General features: G+C 37.4%; 1 protein-coding gene across 3 annotated transcripts; it reads right to left on the minus strand.

Moving 5' to 3' along the window:
• Nucleotides 1-383: 383 nt before the first annotated feature.
• SEC61G (SEC61 translocon subunit gamma) lies at nt 384-8,098 on the minus strand. 3 transcript variants are annotated; one of them, XM_045788528.2, is made up of 4 exons: nt 7,948-8,097; nt 6,179-6,277; nt 4,955-5,057; nt 384-572 (listed from the first exon to the last, which is right to left on the minus strand). In XM_045788528.2, exons 2-4 carry the CDS (start codon nt 6,270-6,272, stop codon nt 563-565), a joined length of 207 nt encoding a protein of 68 aa, XP_045644484.1. In that variant the 5' UTR covers nt 6,273-6,277; nt 7,948-8,097; the 3' UTR covers nt 384-562. The 3 variants fall into 3 exon arrangements, with proteins under 3 accessions (XP_045644484.1, XP_045644485.1, XP_087717363.1); XM_045788529.2 differs by having other exon boundaries at nt 7,930-7,954; XM_087861237.1 differs by lacking the exon at nt 384-572 and having other exon boundaries at nt 4,951-5,057; nt 7,948-8,098.
• Between the last annotated feature and the right edge of the window lie 15,544 nt (nt 8,099-23,642).

Genomic DNA, 23,642 nt, shown 5'->3' on the forward strand with positions numbered 1-23,642 from the left:
CTTCATATATTTCAGAACTCTAAATATTTATGACAGTGTGACTAGTTTGTCTGAAGAGGATCTCCCACTCTGAAGTTTTAATCGTTATTTTCGGGAAGCTATTTCATTGGCACCTAAACTTCTACAGGAGCTCTACCTGCTTGTATTCTGCTTACGGACAAAAGTCCTACCCTACCCTTAAACTCCTTCATTACCTTTACCATCCTTTACTCGCTCTGCTTCTTCTTCCGTGACAGGAAAATGTTTATCCAAGAGAGGTGCACTCAGAAAGTGCAGTATTTCGTTTTAATTTCTCCTATAAAGCAAAATATGAAGAACAAAGGAGAGTACGAAGGGAAGGAGGGAAAATAACCCATTACTGCCTATCAAATTTGATAAATATCTATGATGGAAAAAGATAACTTTATTTTGAAATTGTTTTAATTTACAAATACAAAACACCTTGGAAGACAAAAAATGAAAGAAAAACACAAAACATATAGGCAAATTTTTACTCCATGAGCTTCTCAAATCCTCACTTATTCACCAATCCCCAAGATGAAAAAAACTTCTAAAAAGGTATTCAGCCGCCACTGTAAAAGAAAGAAAAATGGTCCATTTGAGTATATAGAACATTTTAATAACAATAATTATTTGAAACGTAATATGCTATAATTTATGGAACTAAAATCAGTTATTTGAGAACTCCAAGAGAGCATAAAGAAGAAGAAACTGTACTTTGAAATCTCAGAATGGAAAAGAGGCTTAGAGATGATGTGGCTTCTGCATAAGCTTATCTTAAAAACTCAGAATCCTTTTTTTTTTTTTTCAGAAATGTGTTTAACAGTCTAAGTCTTATTTACCAGTCTTGTCTTTCTGAACAAGAGGGAAAATATGAATTACATATAGGACAGTTAGTTGGTTAAGTTTTCCAATTTGATATAGTCAGTTGAAAATAAAGAATAAAACTAGCTCGACCGTTCCCAACTACAATCACTAAAAAACAGGGGTTTAACCATAATGAAAACAAAAATCTTTCTACAAAAAAACTTCTAAATTTCAAAAGCCTAAACACTGTAACAGTATGCTGAGTATTGTTTAATTTTTTTTTTTTTTTTTAAAGTAGGCTCCACACCCAATATGGGGCTTGAACTCACCACCCTTGAGATCAAGGATGGCACGCTCTACTGACTGAGCCCGCCAGGCACCCCTAGTATTGTTTAGTAATGTTAAAAAAAGAAAAATAATTGTATTACCAGATGAAAGTAATATGCCTGAAAGAAATACTCCTGAATATATGCTTTAATGTTAACTATTTTTAGTGTTTATGTTATTAAATTGTATTACTGTAACTAAAATATCCACAACTATGTAAGTCCTTTAAATTATCATACTACAGCTATTACTTCTGACTGCTATAATTGTATAGAAAAACTTTTACCATAACAGAAATAAAAAGTGATAATTCAGCCTAATGAAAGAGAAGCTTGCAGTTATATTTCATTTGCTGTCATCCCTAAATAACCAAAACAGTGACTTATGCTCTTCTCAAGCAGGAAAAAAAGATCTTTTGCTTTTATAGATGTCGAAGAGTACCATGAGAAGAAAAAGTTTTGATAGCTTTTCTCACAGAATGTTTTATTTGGCCTTCGTGTTAATGTAAAAACTATGTGAAGGTAAGACTTTTAACTCCTTAAACTCTGAAACAATTTTGTTAATAGAAGACAAGTTTTCTAAGTAACTAGCTGTTGAACAATCTCTGACTGGTTAAGATTGGTAAAAGATATTATGTGTTTGCCACGGAAAGAAATAAGAGAAAGGAAACTGAATACTTGTTTCAAAACCCTCTTGGGGACAACCTGACTAATCTCAATCCAAAAGGGTACACTAAGGGTGACTGTCCTAAACAGTACTTTAGGCCACCACTTAGACAACAAAATAAAAGATTCTCTAGTACAAAACTAAGATAAATAACAATGTTGGGCAGATTAAAAACTCAAAAGGCTTCCCTAAGGGAATCTAGGAAAAAGGAATTTAACAAGGATAATGTTCCATTCTTAAGCAAAAAACAAACCACCCCAACTGTTTAAACCCAAGATAAAGGAAATTTATTGTAGCAGTTATTTGAGAAACTGTCTGAGGATTTTAGCCGCTAGCAAGAAAACATCTGTAGCAGGCATTCAACCCGAAATACTGGATTTTAAGAGGACTGATGAAATGCAAACTGAAGCATCAAGGAAGGAGTGTGACTCAGACTGGGGAGGGTTCAACTGAGCCAGAACGGAAGATGGCTCTTAATAACGGTTAAACATACAGGCTCCTGGGTCAGTCGGCCTGGGTTTTATACGCTGCTTTACCGCTTACCAGCCAAGCAACTTAAGTATTCACTCTTCATGCCTCAGTTTCTTCATCTATAAAATGAAAATAGTCATGCTAGCCTCACAGAAGTGTCAGGAGGATTAAGGGAGCAGCCCAAAGCAGGAACAGTCCCTGGCACGCTTGCCTAGTAAATGTTAGAGATTATTATTACCACCACGACCATCAGAAAAGATAAAGAACCTTAAGTTGTTCACTTATATCAACAAACACTGACTGCTTCTCATGGGTACGGGAAAGAGTACAATGGACTAGGCTCTGCAGTATAACACACACTACAGATTACATATACACACATATATATTTACATATATTAACATTTTATGTATATTAACATTTTTGAGAGTGTGTGTGTGTAAGTCTCTACAACAGGATTATCTCAGAACTCATAATCTAAGGTGAGAAACAGGCCCTATCAACGACTCAAGGCAGACAGTAATGTCTGGCAAGAGAGTTAAAAAGACAGTATTGACTGAAGGCTGGGGAAAAAATGTAAAAAGCACTCATATAACAAAATACTGAAAGAAAGAGACAGGTGTTATTCCAAAGGGTAAAACGAAGAACAATGAGGAGTGTTTACAAGAAACAAGTTCCCTATCAACTGAAAATATTAACTGTATCAATTAAATCTGACACGGAAATGGGAAGCAGGAGACACTGAGCTGTGTGGAAAAGAAGGGACTTCACAGAAACCCACCCCACCCCTTCTGCTTACTGATGAGGTTACGTGTAGCCTAGGGACACGGAGTGTCAGGTTTCCTAATTCTACCTGAGTATTCTCTCCATGATTCCAGCATTCCAGAGCTGGTATTCCTCACCAGTAATATAACCTCTGTTATATACGCAGAGATTCAGAAATCTCTTTTCTGAAGTGATGGAGTAGATCTGAGAGACCCGGTCCTTTCCAGGTCTAACTTTCACTGATCCTAAAGTATCTCTTTGTGGCACTTCTGCTTAATAACTACAACCACCTACTTAAAAAATCCATCTGACAATATCATGCCGTCACTTGTCATTCAGAAGACAAATTCCACCAGTATCTATAGTAAAGTACCTAGGACTTAAAAGATCTAGTTTACAAAGCACTTCTAAATTGCTCCATTCCTCCCTATCCCACAGAATAAGCCTAACAGGTATCACTACCTTTAAACGACAGATAAAGCTCAGATTAATTAAATACAAGAATCACAGAGAAGTAAATACTGCAACTCATAGTAAGTCTTTACACCAAACTAAAATGCCTAAAACTGGGACACCTGGGTGGCTCAGGTCATGTTCCCAGGGTCCTGGGATCGAGTCCTGTATCAGGCTCCTTGCTCAGTGGGGAGACTGCTTCTCCCTCTGCCTGCTGCTTCCCCTGCTTGTGCTCTCTCTGACAAAATGCCTAAAACTGAACTATTCTAATTGTTCACTGCCATTAGGTTTCTCCATAAATTGTAATCAACTGGAAAAGAAAAGCATTTAGGAAAGAATAAAGTAATCCCAGTGTTTCTCTGTATTTTCTTCTCCGCTCTAACATACTAAAGGTTAAGAAACCCTCCATTAGTACCAGTGGCTCAAGACAGTCACAGCAACTTCCATTTCAGTTCTTCCCCAAATTGTTTTCTAGGGTTCTACACGACTTAAGTCATTAATCTTTACTAAAATCTAAGTAAGAGCTTTAGTCTTATGCAATAAACTGGGCATAGAAAAGCTAAGTACATTGTCCAAGGTCATGACAGTACTATTAAGTAAAAATAAAAGAGGATCCGAACCTACAAGATCTGGTCTAGTCTGAACTATATCAAGGTAGTGATTTTCAGACAGGGAGCATTTCTTCTGCACCTTAAAAACTAACAAGTTAATATATAGCATAAAGAAGACTTAAATTTGACTACTGGTTCTGCCACTGGCTTTATCACATACTGAGTGCTTTTAACTCACTTCCTTGACACTATAAAATTTTATTTATTAAAGAAAATCATGCCTATCTCAGAGTTGCTATAAAGATTTGTAGAACATATAAAATCACTCCTAATTATCAAGTACTCAAAAAAATACCAGTAGACTCTGGCAGCATTAGTCAAAAGACATACCTATGTATTAACAAAAAGCAGGCTGTCAACTCAAACAATTTCAATTTTTTTAAAGACTCATTTGAGAGAGAGAAAGAGCAAGCTAGCACATGTGCACGGGGGGGGGGGGGGGGGGGGGGCCGAGGGAGACAGAGAATCTCCAGCAAACTCTCCAAGAGGAGCCTGCCGTGGGGCTCGAACTCATGACCCTGAGATCATGACCTGAGCCAAAATCAAGAGTCAGACGCTTAACCAACTGAGCCACTCAGGTGCCCCTTCAATTTGCATTTTTTTTTTTTTTAAAGATTTCATTTATTTATTTGACAGAGAGAGAGACATCCAGCGAGAGAGGGAACACAAGCAGGGCGAGTAGGAGAGGAAGAAGCACGCTCCCAGCGGAGGAGCCCGATGCGGGGCTCGATTTCAGAACGCAGGGATCACGCCCTGGGCTGAAGGCAGACGCTTTACAACTGAGCCACCCAGGCGCCCCGCCCTTCAATTTGTATTCTATCCTAGATATTTTCTATTTCCCAAAGTTTACTTACACAATGATGTTATTAATAGGGATATGGATCAATTTCACAAAAAAGCCAATGAATCCCATTATAGCAAATCCTATTGCTGTTGCCATGGCAATCTTCTGGAATTCTGGATTTAAAAACACAAAATTTAGATTATTTTTTGCATTGTCATTGCAAGTATAGGAGAGAAAACTAACAGGGACATAAATAAACTTACTCTTACTGGTGTACATTTCTCCTGATAGTAAATATATCATTTTAAATTAAACAAAATGTGATATTAAGAAATAAATTGCTTCACAGATTTTAAATTTTCATATTTTATTGATTTTAAGGACATAGAAATAAAGTGTCTGCTCATGCTAGTGAATTCATCAATAAGCAGCAAAATACTCTTAGCAAATGAACAGAATACCAAAAGAAATGAAACATGAATAAAAGAAATACACAGTGTATGTTGTAAAAGTTGTTATACTGCTAAAAGTATTAATTATAGAAACACAGAACATGACTTTTTTTTTTTATAAACAACAGGTCTATTGTCTTTGATATAATGAAGCCAGAAATAAAGCTTGAGAAATCAAACTCCACAGCTGTAATTAAAGTGATAATTGCCATTCGTGACTGTCTTCCCTGAAAGATTCTAAACTACCCAAGAGCAAGGACTAGTCTCTATGACATGTTTTTATATATTATACTACATATATACTATAATTAATATATTCTCTATTACATTCCCATCTCCTAACTTCAGGCAGCACTCAAATGAACAAAAGTAAAAAAATTCTGATGCACCTTTTAACAGATGAATTATGATAAATAAGAATTTAATTCCCTAGGTTGGCAACAACTATACTGTTGATTTCATGTTAAGGTTTTGTTTAGGGGAGGAAATGGGAAGGCGGCAGTGGCAGAGCAGGGAGGACTCCAAAAGATATTCCAGAGTGGAAATGTGGAAGATACTAAAATCTCTAAAGTCATTAACTATGACTAAGGCAAACCCAACATGGAAAATAAGACTATAATAATCTTTCACCATTTGAAAATACATAAAACAGAAATCTGTAAAGTGTAAAAAATTATATAAAATCTAGGAAAAAGTGACAATATTAAAAAGCAATAAAGCAAAATAAATCACTACAAATGTTGATGAAAATAATGCAAGAGTTATTAAACAGGAAGATATCAAAGAAAAGACTTAATAAAAATGCAAAGATTTAATCTTTCCCCCCATTTTAAAACTATTACCTTTTCTATCAGGTTTAGTGCATCTTTTAACCAGCCGAATCGAGTCCTTCACAAACTGCCGACTTGGCTCAACGAACTGCATTACCTGATCCATGATGCCTAAACAAAACAAAAAAGTAAAAAGATACTCACTGGTATTACTTACCATAAAGTAAGTACTTGCTCAGTTATATCACAATGTAAAGGAGACTAGCCATGAATTCATGTCTGAGATGAGTCAATTCTATCTCATAAAACAAAACAAAACAAAACAAAAAATACAGATTCCAAGCCTAAACTGACATTATTTTTTTTATAAACTCCAGGGAAATATCAGATCAAAGGCAATTTTAAAAAAGCACAGATCTTACCATGCTTTTATGCTCCTAACATAAGTTAAATAAGTTAAATGACATCCTTTGAAGTTAAACTTGTTATTTAAACAAGTTAAATAACATCCTTTCCTTACCCACTGCGGTCTTCTCATTGTTCCTGCTAAGGAACCAGCAATGTTGGGATCCAACAAATATTTTCTGCATTTTATCTTCAACTCTCAGAAACCAATGTCAAGTGCACTGAAGGCCAACTATGGTGCTGCAAGCCTCTAGACTAGAGGCAACATGGATTTCGATCTGATTGTTCTAAACCGTGGCCACACAACACTTTCAGAAAGAGTAGTCTGTGTGGAATACATCTATCAAACTTACAAATCCAGGAAGACTGACTAAACCAAGATCAAGATGCGGGGAAGCTATCACCTAAACGCCAAACCTTTAGGTTGGACACACTTTCAAGAAAACACCACTGTATATTTCATCACCTAGGTTCTTCTGAGTCCGCCATCGCCCAATAGGGAAATACCACCCAATCTCAGCTTTGAGAGCCACTACTTATGAAAAAATGAGGCCCATTTATTCCTTGCATCTTACTTTATCTCTAGTGTTTAGAACAATGGCCAGGCACATGAATACTCAATAAATTTCTGTTTAATCAATGAATGAGTGCCACTGAAAGAGCAGCTGGTGGTTCAAATCCCAGTCTATGAAATATAAACTCTCTAAGCTCCACCGTCCTCACCTAGGGTGGGTAGGTGGAATAAAATTCTATAAACACTCGGGGTCCCTTCAAAAGCATGCGTGTTTTCTTAGTATTTCACTTAAGTTTATTCTTCAAATCTAGGGAGCTTAAACTTTATAGCTGTCCTGGAGAGAGCTAAGGCTCTTTCTTCGGGGGGGAGGGAGCACAACACACTGCACTCACTTGCAGGGGAGGGGGTCCAATGACACTCTCTCATCTCTCGATCTAGAACCAAGACCAGTCCTCCCACTACAGCCCACAGAAGCGGTGCTAGGGCCAGGGCCGACTACAGCTCCTCCGACACACTAGTCCCCAAAGCCAACCCCAGAGGAACTCGGGCGGCAGCCCACCAGCTCTGAGCGAGCCCAGACGACGCCGGCAGCCTCCAACACAGCAGGAGCTGCACACAGAGAAGGCCGAGGGCAAAAGGCCAGGAAGCCGCAGCCCGGGCCAGGGCTTTCAGCGCTGAAGGCCCAGCGGCCATCAGAGCCAGTCTCCTTCGGGATCTCGGAGGCCGCGGTCCGCAGAGGGCCGTGCGAGCAGGTGTGTGGGCAGCGGAAAGCGCCGCACCTCGGCCCCAGACCCGAGCGACCGGCCCTTCTTACCGCCCGCCCCGGACAGCCTCCCCGAGACACCCGCCGGCTCGCGCACCCCGCCGCCGCCGCCAGTCACAAAGGGCTCATCCTCAAACCCACCAGCAGACACAGCCTCACCTGCTAACCAACACCTCACACGCCAGCGACACGTAGCACAACAGCGGACTGACCCACAGCTACCGGAACCGGAAACCGATTCTCAGCCCTCTAGCCCGCCCACGCTTCCGTTCATTGGTGCCTCAGACGCGGAGACATCAGTGAGCAGGCGCAGCTCGAAGCCCGGCTCGGACACGCGTCCCGGAAGAGGTACGCTGCGGCGCGTGATGACGTGCGCTCTTGGGCGTGGCTTTCTTCTGCGGGAGGAGTGAGGCGTTTGCTCTTTACTTCCCCGAGTGGCCAGCGCCCCAGCAGCCCGTTCTCTCCCTGTTCGCGGTCACGTAGCAAGGACCGCCCTGCGGCCTTGCGCGGTCCCTGCGCTATTAGACACGAACTGCGTAAATCTCGCTAATCGGATTCCATTTGGATGATTTCTGAGGTTTCTGCAGTTCATCTTGTTCGCGGGCCCCTGAGTGTCCGTACTTTTTACATGTACTCAATTTTATTGATCAAGATGAAGTTTACAAGCAACATAATCACATTATGACCGACCTAGCTCGGAACAGCCTCCAGCCCCTAAACCTGGCCTGCCTTCAGTATCAGTCTTGGGACTCTGTCTGGAATTGAGTCCATCATTGGGTATACTCCAGGTTTGGTTTGGAGAAGTGGTTATAATGTGTGTGTGTGTGTGTGTGTGTGTGTGTGTGTGTGTGTGATATATATATATTATATATATATGATATATGATATATATCATATATATATGTTATCTGCTGAGAATATTACGAACTCATTTGGTGGTAACAGGTGAGCTTGTCAACCTGTGATTTTGTTTTTAGAATGAATCATTTGGACAATTATTTGAACACCTGTAAGTAATTATTTATTGAGCACTGTATAAGACCTTTGTGGAGCTTCTTGTGGTCTAGTTAAGAGAATTTGCAGTGCAAGGAGAGATAAAGTTTGTATAAATGCTATATAGCAGATAAAGGGGGGTGTTGTGAAGAGAGAGAAAAAAAAGATGGTGGGATCAAGGGAGGATTCCCTTAGATGGGCCCTATAAGGACTCTACAGAGATGACACAGGGGCTGAAATCCGAGGGATGAAGAATTATTTATATATACCCAGGTCTCTTCAGAATTTAAAAGTGACTGTTAGGACTGAGACAGAGTATCCCTATGAGCTTTGCCATGTGTATGGACCACCCTCAGTAGAGTGTATGGAGAAGGTCTTAAATACTAGGCTTCCGACCTCTAACCCATTGAATCAGAATACCTAAGTGGTATAGTACTAATAATGAAACCACTAAAAATAAATAATTCTAAAGTGATATAGCTGAAAAGCCAATCATGTACTAGAATGGCATTCAAAGAAGTAACACAGTTCATCCAAAAGGACACAGGAAAGGAGGAACAGAAAAAAACGAAAAAGCAAAGCAGTAAGGAAAAAAAAAACACAAAAAATAAAACAGGAGAACTAAATATAACCACATTTATAATTGTATTACATCTAAATGTAATGTTTATATTTAAAAATTCCCCTGAGCAAGTCAAAGTGGATTTAAACCCCAAAGATTTGGCTACGTGCTGATTGCATGGGTGCACTCAAGGCATCAGTTGTAAGTAAATAGATGGGAATGGAAACTATGAGAAGACAGTGTCAGAATTTAGTGCCAGGGTTTGTTTATAGCAGATAATATTAGCTCATATAAATTTTAGCAAGGGGAATTACTGGAGATAAAAAGGAGCATTTCATAGTGATAAAAGGTCAGTTCATCAGACACTTGTATCATTCATAAGTGTGTGTGCCCTTAATAACTCATCTTCAAACGACATGAAACAAAAATTAACAAAAAGACCAATCTACAAACAAGTAGGAGATTTTAACAATTTCTTTCAGCACTTAATGGAATTAGAAAAGAAAAATATGTAAAGAAATTCAAGATCTGAACATGATCAACTACATTGACCTACTAATTTATAAATGGAGCAGTACTCCCCCCTCCGCCAAAACTGCATGTACATTCTCTTCAAGAGAATGTACTTCACCAAGAGAGAACATACTGGGGCATAAAACAAATCTTAAATATAAAAACAGATTCAAATCATGCATTGTTTTCTCTGACTATTACAGAATTAAATCTGTAACAACCAGATAACCAGATAAATCCAAGTGTTGGGAAATTAACATCCTTCTAAATAAATCGTGGGTCAAAGAAGAAATCGCAAGGGAAATTTGAACATAACTTGAACTGAATGATAATGAGAATATAGTTGTCAAATCTTAAGATACTACTACAGACCCACAAGAATGGTTAAAAATGTTGATGACATCACATTTGGGCATAAATAGAGACCAATCAGAACTCTTGTTGTTGGTAGGAGAGTAAAATGATGCAATCTTTTTGGAAAAGGTTTGGCAGTGTGTGATAAAACTAACCACACACCACCCTATTACCTCATAATTCCAATTTCAGGTGTTTACTGAAGATACATGAAAATATATTAACCCAAAGACTTGTACAAGAATATATCAGGTTTATTTGTAATAGTCAAACTAAAGTGATTCAAAGCTCCATCAAAAGAATAGATAAGACGATTTATAGAAGTGTTGAATTACTATATTGTATACCTGACACTAATCTAACACTATATGTTAACTAACTGGAATTAAAATAAAAACCTTAAAAAAAGAACAGATTAAACACAAAGGTATATTTCCGCAATTAAATGCTACTATACAATTGAGAGAAAAAAATGTATATATGCAACAATACCGATGAACATCAAAAACATGGTGAGTGAAAGAAGTCTGGGAAAGAGTGCATACTTTGGAATTCTATTTTTAAGAAGTTCTAGGCAAGGTAGAATTAATGTATGGTGAAAACAGTTGTTTGGAAGTAAGGATTGAGGAGAATAAGGAAACTCGGGTGAAAATATGTAAGTTGACAAGGGTTAGGGTTGCACAGGTGTCTTAGTTCAGACTGCATAACAACATACCCTAGACTGGATGGCTTAAACCATAACCATTTATTTCTCACAGTTCTGGAGGGTAGAAGTACCAGATTAGGGTGCCAGCATGGTCGGGTTCTTGGTAGAGGACCTCTTGTTTACAGAGGGCTGTCCTCTCTTTGTAGCCTCATGGGGCTGGGAGAGTGCTAGTCCTTGCCCTTATATGGGTACTAATCCCTTCATTGGGCTCCACCCTCATTACCTAATTACCTCCCAAAGGCCCCACCTCAATCACAGTAGTACTTCCACAAATGAATGTGGGGAGTTCAAACGCTCAGTCCATAGTAACACGTGTATGCATTTCTCACAGCTCAACAAATAGTACTCAAGTTCTTTGCGTTCTACTTTATATAAAATTTGTCTCAGCAACTAAAGCACCATAAACAAATATTGAACCCTGGTTAAACAGGAGTGAAGTATACAATTATCTGCAGTTTACTTAGGTAAAAAGGTGGATTCATGGTGTGCTAGAGGAATGGATAGGTAAGTGATAAAGCAAATACAGTAAAGGTTAAATATAGACTCTTAGTTGTGGTGGTGTGGGTATTCACTGAACAATTTTTATGTATAAAACTTTTTGTAATACGGGGGAGAGTATACACAGATCACTAAGTCAAGTTTTTAAAATTTTGGTCTGACAAATAATGATGAATATAAATGGAAAGTATATGTGGTAGAAATTTTAAATTGCCCCTTAATTTAAAAATATCAGTGAAATACTAATGGTGTCATTTGAGATAAGCCAAATTAATGCTCCATTTAGATTCCTGAATCTCTGCGTGAAGGAAGAAAAGGTTAAAAACCCTGTGTAGATAGAGAATTTTTTAAAACACCACGTTTAAGTGATAAAACCCTTGGTTAGGTTAATGAATATTTTACCCAGAGTTTTCATCTTTTGTTCCTTAAAGTAGGAAAATATAACCTTTAATTGCAAATGGGATATATGATATTTTTTACATTTATTTTCCTTGAATGCAAGCTCTCCTTGCTTATTTGAAGGAGAGTTAAAAATTATATCTCTACATCTTCAAAGTGGGTATTGAAAACATATGAGTTCTCATTGCAGTAATTTAAGAAGTTCTATTTTTTGTTATAAAATAATATTGTATCATACGATGTGATACATATGTATGTATATATGTCTGTGTTTAGGAAAAGGCTAATTCAGATTTGCTGATGTTTAATTTTATTACCATTGACAGTTCTTACTAGTTTACATTTTCAAACTTCAAAGTTCTTTTTTTTTCTTAAGGTAATAAGATATTTCATGAAGGGATAGTAAAACTCTACCATATCCTGGGGTTTAAGGATCTTCCCACCTTAGAGCCAATCCCTAGGAAGCTGTGCTTCAATATCCAAGTGGTGGGAACAAACCCCTGCTGGTTTGGCCCTGCCTGCAGAAACAAATGCTAGTTACAGAGCTCGCCATTGTGATGCTGATGTCACAACAGCTAAACTTGACTTGTGTCAGCTCTGATGTTCTCTTACTTGTTCCCTTGCTTCAACTAGGCTTCTGTGGTTTTGTTCTCTTATCTGTTAATTCCTCTGTAACATCCTGCCCCTCCTTATTCTCCCAACTCTCTATTTCCTTTTACTGGGCTTCCTTTAAATCCCTCTTAGGAATTTATATTTTATTTTCCCTCTAAGATAGTAATTTTATAAAGTGAGTACCACACAACAAAAAGGTGGGGAGCAGGGAGGATCTGTGAAGAACCAAGGACCAATAGCATCCATCTTTTTGTTGTATATTACCTCATCTAAGTATCAGAAACTGGGAAGAGCTACATTTTTTTAAAGGGAGAAGCTGATGCTCCGTAAGCATAATAGGCCTACACTTGGAGAAATACAAAATCGTGACTGTTCCTAGAGCTCCAGAAAAAATTAAAGATTGGACATAGAAACAAAGAGTCTTTGGAGCAAAAATATTTTAGAGTTAAATATGATCAGGTCAAATACAGTTTTTAAAGTACTTTAAAGAAGTTATTCTGTCTTAATTCCTGATAAACACAATAACTAGAATAGAGCAATGAAAATGACTGGAGAGATTTGGATGGCATATACTTAATTACCAGCAACCCTGCATTGTCAGTTCTAATAAACAATTCTTGTTAGTTCTCTACAGCATTTGACATCATCGACTATTTCCTCTTGAAACTCTCTGCTACCTTCACTTTAGGATAATTAAAAACAAAAACAAAAAAGCACTTTCCTGACCATTTCTGAGTCTCCTTCAGAGACTTTGTTTCCTGCACTGGTCCTGTATGGTCAAGGGAGGCTAACTGCTCTAACACACGGATGCAATGTCTGGTTTAACACTGTGTTTATTTCTTGCCCAGACCCAGTCTAAGGTGGACTTGAGGTAGGGATGTGGTCTGTTTTACACAGTCATTTAGCATCTCAGGCTCCTTAAGTCGTGTAGTGCTGCCAATTTCTAGGGCTTTGGAGTCTTCTGGTGTCTCGTTTGCATCCAGCCAGGAGACGAAGGAAGAGAAAGAATGTGGAGGCTTGAGTGAAACCTTAGAGGCCTTAAAACAGCACCCATCACTTTCCCCTAAATCTCATTGACCAGAACTCACCAGTATGGCTTCACTGAACTAGAGAAGTCGTAGGAAACATAGTTCCATTGTTTGCCAGAGGAGGAAGGAGACATTAGTGTACCTGAATAATCAACCAGTCTTTGGCATTTTCTTAGATATTTATGTTCCTAAGAGTTCCATTCTCAAATGGTTCTTGCATTTTAGACTTTTCATTTGATTCTTGGGGTTTTGACTACTATGAGTAGATTACTGACAAGTCTATATCTCTGATCAAGGTCTTTTTAAAAATTAATTAATTTTTTAAGTAATCTCAATACCCAACGTGTGGCTCAAACTCACAACCCCGAGAGCAAGAGTCACATGTGACTCTGCCAGCTGAGCCAGCCAGGCACCCCCCAGGTCTTGTTAAGTGAAAACAAACAAGGTAGAGAAAACTGTGTACAATATGTCACACTCATCTCAGAAATTTTAATAATATCTCCACATATATAATGTTTTTCCAAAATTTTTAAAATACATTAATTTAGAGAAGGAGAGAGAAAGTGCTTGGGTGGACACAAGGGGGTGAGGGAGGGACAAGCAGACTCCACCCTGACCTGAGCCAAAACCGAGAGTCAGATGCTCAACTGACTGAACCACCCAGATGCCCCTATATTTAATTTTTTTAATGAAAAGATGAACTTTTAAAATTAAGTGATTACCTGTAGTGTAGAGAGAATAAGGATAGAAGTGAAACCTATTTGAGTATATCTCATTTACTAGATTTTATTTTTGAACTGTGAATATTTTATATGAGTACTTTAAAGTCTTAATCTTTTAAGAGTAAACTTTTGAAATATAGAGCAACTGTTCTAAATGATTTTGGAACAGTAATCTGTGACAGAAGGATAAAATAAAAGTGTAAGAAGCTTAAAGAGTTTTTAGTAATATTTTTGGTAAGATTGTTGGTATTGTTTTTGAGGCTTATTTGTGTAGTATGGGATAAAGTGAGTAACTATGTTGGTGTCACTGAAAACTAGAATTTTCAGAGTTCCTGAAAGGAAAAGCAGATAAAAGACTGGCATAGTTAAATTAAAGCCCTGTCATCTTTACTTTGAGTTGGAAATACCATGAGTATTTTATCTGAAAGAAAATAAACAAAGTTCCCTGGTTCTGTGCTCTAAAAAGGCCTAGAAACAATGTTCAACCCAGTGGCAATGAATTCCTAGCCCCAGATTATGGTCTCTCTATACTATTTTCTAGGACAAGAAACCAGTGCTTTGTGCAAAAATGGAGGATTCAAGGCTGAGGCAGGAAATCTATAGGATGAGTTTGGACTGTCATTATCCACGAAGGTTACGAGAGTTCTGTCAGAAGGACTCGGGAGCTTACCTGAACAGCTTTCTGCTGGCTAACGATGGGACAGTAAAGATGATAAATGCAGTGTGTTGAAACACACTGAATATGTCTAAGTTCATGTTTTTATAATTATGCCTAAAAACTTTTCAGTCACCTTTGGAGAATATAAATGAAGCATGTAATTAATTTGAAAACAGGCATATAAAGGGTAAGAATCAGGCATTTATTCTAATTTTCCTATACCATCTGACCAAACTCATTGAAAAGGGAAAACTTCTGGGGCGCCTGGGTGGCGCAGTCGTTAAGCCTCTGCCTTCGGCTCAGGGCGTGATCCCGGCGTTCCGGATTCGAGTCCCACATCGGGCTCCTCCGCTGGGAGCCTGCTTCTTCCTCTCCCACTCCCCCTGCTTGTGTTCCGTCTCTCGCTGGCTGTCTCTCTGTCACATAAATAAATAAAATCTTTTTAAAAAAGAAAGAAAAGGGAAAACTTCTTTTTATGAAATTGTTGCAGGTACTAAACAACAGCAACAAAATATCACATGTTGTGCTAACAACAGATTATTGTACCTAGCTGTAAATCAGGTTAACATACATTTCCAATAAATGAGCAGATAGTAAATATTTTAGTGTTGGAGGCCACAAAGTCTCTGTTGTAGCTCTACGTTGTAGTAAAAGCTGCCATACGAACTATGTAAGAGAATGGATGTGACTGTGTTCCAATAAAACTTTATTTATAATAATAGATAGAAGACCAGATGGTCCAAGGACCGTAGTTTTCCAACCCACAGTCTAGGTACTGCTTGTCAGTGCCTCATAACATCACAAATGAGAGAAAATCAGACATGTACCTCTGGTGTAAGAACAATATAAAGTCACCTGTGAAATAGCTTTGACAAAAAATAAGAATAATTAAACCTAGTCTTTCATCAAAACTGTAGATGTAATGATTGATTTACAAAAAATATAGGGACTTAAGAACATGTTAAACTTCACCACCAGTATGCAGTCAGGAAAAAAAAAAAGCACATTGGAGAAACTACAGAACAGATGGCTGTTTTCATTAAAAAAAATGCAAGAAAAAAGTGGAATCTATGAATTTTATATATATGTATATGTGTGTATATATATGTATATACATGTGTAAATATGTATATGTGTGTGTGTGTATGTGTATATATATATGTATAAAGATCTATCCATTTGTTTTAGAGAGAGAGCCAGGCAAGGGGCAGAGGGAGAGGGGGAGAATCCACAAACAGACTCCCCACTGAGAGCAGAGCCCATGGTGGGGCTCGATCCCAGGACCCTGAGATCATGACCTGAGGCAAAACCAAGAGTCAGGCACTGAACTGACTGAGACACCGAGGCACCACTATGAGTCAAATATATTTTAAAAGTATATCAATTAATGACATATTTATCCTGAGTCAGTAAACAGGATGATGTTTTAAACACACGTGAATTATATCTATAATATTAAAATTATCGTTAATAATTTAGGAGTGATCCTGTCATTGTCTTCACTTTTAAAATAGGTGAAATAAGAGTTGCTGTTTGGGGAGTGGAGAGGATAGTCCATCAATTTAGCTGTTTCATAAACTGGATTCTGCATAATACTTAAGTCTGTGGTTGTACCATTTTTCTATTGATCTGGTATTTTAATTCTCAGCTAGGGGCAGACAGGGAGGGTTAAGTCAGTAATTTCTACCTAACTCCCTAAGTTATAGAGTACTGCTAAAGAAGTTGGAACACATGCAAACATAGTGTCAAAATTAACCATATAGTGTATATTTAGGGCAAATTCCATCCCCATTTGGACATTGGTTATTTTCTTAATTTTCTTGGTTGTTGAGTACATCTTAAAACATTTATGACTATATTTTTGAGATAAAATTTTTAGCAAAAATAATACGTGCTAATTATTTCAAAAATTCAGACAATACAGACAAGTAAAAAAAAATGTTGAAAATAACCACTGTCCTTCATCTAGTAGAATGCTTTATTGACAGACAAATCTCATTCCAGTTCTCTCTATGCAGATATACAGATAGAAAAATATCTGGGTGAATAGCTAGAAAATAGATATATTAAAAAATCATATTAAAATTATGTATAAAATACTTTGAGTTTAACAAGAAAAATGAACTGAAATCAAAATGAAAATTTCTTATTTTTGAATATAAGATAAACATTTATTTACTGCATGTGGTACTGCTCCTTCGTTATAACTCTTAGGTTAAGAAAAAATGAGAAAAACATGAAGGTTGGAATTATTGTAAGATATATATTCTAAAAAAGTTTTAATTTTAGGCCATAAAATTGGTACCTTGCTGTGATGAGAAAATTAACACCCTTCCTCCCCTCCCAGTTTCTGTTAGTGTTTTGGAGTATTCCCTAAACAAGAGATGATTTTTTTGGTGAGGCCCAGTTTAATTCATTTAAAACAATAAAGTAAAAAATTGTAAGACTTCCCCACACTCCAATTCACCATCATAATAGAGTCCTAGCTAATGACATAAAACAAGAAAAAGGGTGGGAGGAAGGCATATAGATTTAAGAAAAAGAAAGAAAGTTATCTTTCTTCACAGATGACATGATTGACTGTAGAAAACCCCAAAGAATCAAAAAATATCTGGAACTAATAAGCAGTTACAGCAAGATTACAGGATATAGAGTTAATATGCAAAAGTCAGTTGCTTTCCTAGATACCAGCCCTGAAAAATTGGAAATAAAAACTACAGCATCATTTTTGTTAGCACCAAAAAGAGAAGGAGGAGGGGAGAGAAGCAGGTCAACATAGATATAAATTTAAAATATGTATAAGATCTATATTAGGCAAACTACAAAATTGATGAAGGAAATCAAAGATTTAAGTAGATGGAGAGAGATTCTGTGTTCGTGGATAGGAAGACCCAATATTTCAAGACGTCTGTTCTTTCCAACTTGGTATTCAACACAATTCCTATCAAGATCCCAGCACATTATTTTGGATATCAACAAACTGATTCTAAAGTTTATGGAAAAACAAAAGAGTAGCCAACCCAATATTGAAGAAAGATGGAATATTGTCAGTACTAGGCTTTAAGACTTACTGTAAATCTAAAGGAATTCAGACAGTGTGGTATTGGTGAAAGAATAAACAAACAGATCAGTTGAACAGACCAGAGAATGCAGAGATACACCCACACAAATAGAGTCAACTGATGTTTGACAATGGAGCAAAGGCATATAGTGGAGCGCAGATAGTCTTTTCAACAAACCTGGTAGACCAGCTGGAAACCCACAGGCAAAAAGTGAAACCAGACACAGACCTTACACTTTTCACAAAAATGAACTCAAAATGCATCATAGACCTAAGTGTAAAATGCAAAACTATAGAAAGTCTAGAAGACAACATACGAGAAAACCCAGGTGACCTTGTGTTTGATAGTCAGGTTTTAGATACAACACCAAAGGAAAATGCATGACAGAAAAAATAAGTGTGACTTAATTAAGGTCAAAACTTCTGCCCTACAAAAGACACTGTTAAGTGAATGAAAGGACAAGCCACAGACTAGAACATATTTACAAAACGTACCTGATAAAGGATTGTTACTCAAAATACATGAAGAACTCTGAAAACTCAGCAATTAAAAAAAAATAGGCAAGATTTCTGAACAGACACTTCCGCAAAGATATACAGCTGGCAAATGAGTATATGAAATTCTTTTCAATATCACATGTCATCAGGGAATTGCAAATTAAAAAAAATAATGAGATACTATTACTACTACCGGTTAGAGTGGTTAAAATTCAAAATACTGACAACGCCAAGTGCTGATAAGGATGTGGAGCAACAGAACCTTCATTCATTTCTACTGGGAATGCAACATGGTACAATCATTTTGGAAGACAGGTGGTTTCTTACAAAGCTAAACATAATCTTATAATACCATCCAGCAGTCATGCTCCTTGGAGTTGAGAACTTATGTCCACACAAAAACCTGCACGCAGATGTTTATAACAGCTTTACTTATAATTGCCAATATTGGAGGCAACCAAGGTGTCTTTCAGTAGATAAATGGATAAACAAACTGATACATTGATACAATGGAATATTATTTAGTGATAAAAGGAACTATCAAGCCATGAAAAGACATGGAAGAAGCTTATAAGCATATTGCTAAGTGAAAGAAGCCAGTCTGAAAAGGCTACATGCTGTGTGATTCCAACCATATATCTTCTGCAAAAGCCAAAACTGTAGACGGTTAAAAAATTAATCCTTTCCAGGGCATTGAGGGGCAGCAAGAAAAGGAGGAATAGGTGGAGCATGGGGTATCTTTAGTTCACTGAAACTATTCTGTATGACACTGTAACGGTAGATACATGGCAGTATACATTTGTCAAAACCCACAGATATGCACAACACAAAGAGTGAACCCTCGTGTAAACTACCGACTAGTCACCATTGTTAGTAACAAATGTCTGCTAGTACAAGCTGTTAACAGGGGAAACTGCAGAGGAAGTCAGGGGAGGCTATGGTAGTTTCCTGTACTTTCTATTCAATTTTTCTGTGAACTTTAAACTATTCAAAGTCTATCAGTAAAAATTAAAAATGAATTATAAGACTTAAAGAGATGGAAAGAAACTAGAGATCATTCCATTTTTTCTTTACACTGTTTCTAAAACAAAGCAGCACTGAGACTCCTCCACTCTTTCCCTCTATCAGTCAGTCTTTGTTTTTGTTTTGTTTTGTTTCATTCTCAAGATTCTGGCAAATTCAGCATCTCTCCTAAGACAGAGAGGACAGACATAAGTTTGACCACATACCTAGTTATAACCAACTGACTTTTTAATTTTTTTGTTATTTTTTATTTTTATTTAAATTTAGTCAACATATTTAGTCAACATCATTAGTTTCAGATGTAGAGTTCAGTGATTCATCAGTTGCATATAACAACCAGTGCTCATCACATTATGTGCCTCCTTAATGTCCATCCCCCCATCCCCCCACCTACCTCCCTTCTGCAACCCTCAATTTGTTTCCCAGAGTCCAGAATCTCTCATTGTTTGTCTCCCTCTCTGATTTCTTCCTATTCAGTTTTCCCTCCCTTTCCCTATGATCCTCTGCAATATTCCTTATATTCCACAAATGAATGAAACCATTCTTCCTCTAACTGACTTATTGCAGTCAGCATAATACCCTCCAGTTCCATAGGCATCAATATAAATGGTAAGATTTTATCGTTTCTGATGGTAATATATATATATATATGAACATTGCTACTGTAAACATTGGAGTGCAGGTGCCCCTTCAAATCACTACATTTGTATCTGAGTTAAATACCTAGTAGTTCAATTGCTGGGTCATAGGGTAGCTCTATTTTTAACTTCTTGAGGAACCTCTATACTGTTTCCCAGAGTGGCTGTGCCAGCTTGCATTCCCACCAACAGTGTTAGAGGGTTCCCCTTTCTTCACATCTTTGCCAATATTTGTTGTTTCCTGACTTGTTAATTTTAGCGATTCTGACTGGTGTGAGTTGGTATTTCATTGTAGTTTTGATTTGTATTTCCCTGATGCCAAGTGATGTGGAGCACTTTTTCATGTGTCTGATGTCCATTTGTATGTCTTCTTTGGAGAAATGTCTGTTCATGTCTTCTGCCCATTTCTCGACTGGATTATCTGTTTTTTGTGTGTTGAATTTGATAAGTTCTTTATAGATCATGGATACTAGCCCTTTATCTGATGTGTCATTTGCATATAGCTTCTCCCATTCCATAGGTTGCCATTTAGTTTTGTTGACTGTTTCCTTGGCTGTGCAGAAGACTTTTATCTTGATAAGGTCCCAAAAGTTCATTTTGGCTGAACTCCTCTGGAGATGTGTCTAGCAAGAAGTTGCTGTGGCCAAGGTCAAAGAGGTTGTTGCCTGTGTTCTCTAGGATTTTGATGGATTCCTGTCTCACATTTAGGTCTTTCATCCATTTTGGGTTTATCTTTGTGTATGAGGTAAGAAAATGGCCCAGTTTTATTCTTCTCCATGTGGCTGTCCAATTTTCCCAACACCATTTGTTGAAGAGACTGTTTTTTTTCCATTGGATATTCTTTCCTGCTTTGTCAAAGATTAGTTGGCCATAGAGTTGAGAGTCCATTTCTGTGCTCTTTATTCTGTTCCATTGATCTATGTGTCTGTTTTTGTGCCAGTACCATACAGTCTCGATGATCACAGCTTTGTAATACAGCTTGAAGTCACCAGCTTTGGTTCTCTTCTTCCACATTCCACTGGCTCCATACAAATTTTAGGATTGTTTGTTCCAGCTCTGTTCAAAATGTCGATGGCATTTTGATAGGGATTGCATTGAATGTGTAGATTTCTCTGGGCAGTATAGACGTTTTAACAATGTTTATTCTTCCAGTCCATGAGCATGGAATGTTTTTCCATCTCTTTGTGTGTTCTTCAATTTATTTCATAAAGTGTTCTATAGTTTCTAGAGTACAGATCCTTTACCTCTTTGGTTAGGTTTATTCCTAGGTATCTTATGGTTTTTGGTGCAATTGTAAATGGAATCGATTCCTTAATTTCTCTTTCCTCAGTCATATTTTTTAGTGTATAGAAATGCAACTGATTGCTATGCATTGATTTTATATCCTGCCACGTTGCTGAATTGCTGTATGACTTCTAGCAATTGTGGGGTGGAGTCTTTTGGGTTTTCCACATAAAGTATCATGTCATCTGTGAAGACTGAGAGTTTGACTTCTTTGCCAATTTGAATGCTTTTTATTTTTTTGTTGCTGATTGCTGAGGCTAGGATTTCTAGTACTATGTTGAACAAGAGTGGTGAGAGTGGGCATCCCTGTCATGTTCCTGACCATAGGGGGAAAGCTCTGAGTTTTTCCCTATTAAGAATGATATTTGCTGTGAGCTTTTTATAGATGCCTTTATGATATTGAGGTATGTTCCCTCTATCCCTATACTTTGAAGAGTTTAATCAAGAATCGATGCAGTATTTTGTCACAAATGCTTTTTCTGCCTCAATTGAGAGGCTCATAGGGTTCTTTTCTTTTATTAATGTGATCTATCACGTTGATTGTTTTACAAATGTCAGACCACCCTTGCATCCCAGGAATAAATCTCACCTGGTCTTGGTGAATTTTACTGTACTGTTGGATCCTATTGGCTAGTATCTTGGTGAGAATTTTGGCATCCATGTTCATCAGGGATATTGGTCTCTAATTCTCCTTTTTTGGTGGGGTCTTTGTCTGGTTTTGGGATCAAGGTAAAGCTGTCCTCATAGAATGACTTTGAAAGTTTTCCTTCTGTTTCTATTTTTTGAAACAGCTTCAGAGGAATAGGTATTATTTCTTCTTTAAATGTTTGGTATAATTCCCTGGGAAGCCATCCAGCCCTGAACTCTTATTTTGGGAAGATTTTTGATGACTGCTTCAATTTCCTTGCTGGTTATGGGTCTGTTCAGGTTTTCTGTTTCTTCCTGTTTCAGTTTTGGTAGTTTATAAGTTTCCACAAATGTACCCATTTTTTCTAGAATGCCTAATTTGTTGGCATATATTTGCTCATAATATGTTCTTAAAATTGTTTGTATTTCCTTGGTGTTGGTCATGATCTCTCCCCTTTCATTCATGATTTTATTAATTTGGGCCCTTTTTCTTTTCTTTTTGATAAGTTTGATCAGGGTTTATGGATCTTGTTAGTTCTTTCAAAGAACCAGTTTCTAGTTTCATTGATCTGTTCTACTGTTCTTCTGGTTTCTATTTCATTGATTTCTGCTCTAATATTTATTATTTCTCTTCTCCTGCTTGGTTTAGGCTTTCTTTTTTTTTTTTTAAAGATTTTATTTATTTGACAGAGAGAGAGAGACAGCGAGAGAGGGAACACAAGCAGGGGGAGTGAGAGAGGGAGAAGCAGGCTTTCCACGGAGCAGGGAGCTGGATGCGGAGCTCAATCCCAGGACCCTGGGATCATGACCTGAGCCGAAGGCAGATGCTTAACTACTGAGCCACCCAGATGCCCCTAGTTTAGGCTTCCTTTGCTGTTCTTTCTCCAGCTCCTTTAGGTGTAAGATTAGCTTGTTTACTTGGGATTTTTTTTTCTGATTTTGTGAGAGAGGCTTGGATTGCTATGTACTTCCCTCTTAGGACCATCTTTGCTGTATCCCAGAGGTTTTGAATTGATGCATTTTCATTCTCATTAGTTTCCATGGATTTTTTAAATTCTTCTTTAATTTCCTGGTTGACCCAGTCATTCTTTAGCAGGATGCTCTTTAACCTCCAAGTGTTTGAGTTCCTTCCAAATTTCCTCTTGTGACTGAGTTCAAGTTTCAAAGCATTGTGGTCTGAAAATATGCAGGGAATAATCTCAGTCTTTTGGTATCAGTTGAGACCTGATTTGTGACCCAGTATGTGTTCTATTCTGGAGAATGTTCCATGTGCAGTTGGAAAGAATGTGTATTCTGTTGCTTTAGGATGGAATGTTCCGTATATATCTGTGAAGTCCATCTGGTCCAGTGTGTCATTCAAAGCCCTTGTTTCTTTGTTGATCTTCTGCTTAGATGATGCGTCCATTGCTGTGAGTGGGGTGTTAAAGTCCCTTACTATTATTGTATTATTATCAATATGTTTCTTTAATTGTGTTATTAATTTGTTTATGTAATTGGCTGCTTACAAGTTAGGAGCATAAATATTTACAATTGTTAGATCTTCTTGTTGGATAGACACTTTAATTATGATATAGAGTCCCTTTTCATCTCTTATTTCAATCTTTGGTTTAAAATCTAGTTTGCCTGATATGAGGATTCATACCCCAGCTTTCTTTTGAGATCCATTAGCATGATAAAT

The sequence above is a fragment of the Ursus americanus genome, chromosome 3 (genome assembly GCF_024610735.1).
Source record: "Ursus americanus isolate L20-20 chromosome 3, mUrsAme1.1.p, whole genome shotgun sequence".
Classification (NCBI taxonomy): Eukaryota; Metazoa; Chordata; class Mammalia; order Carnivora; family Ursidae; genus Ursus; species Ursus americanus.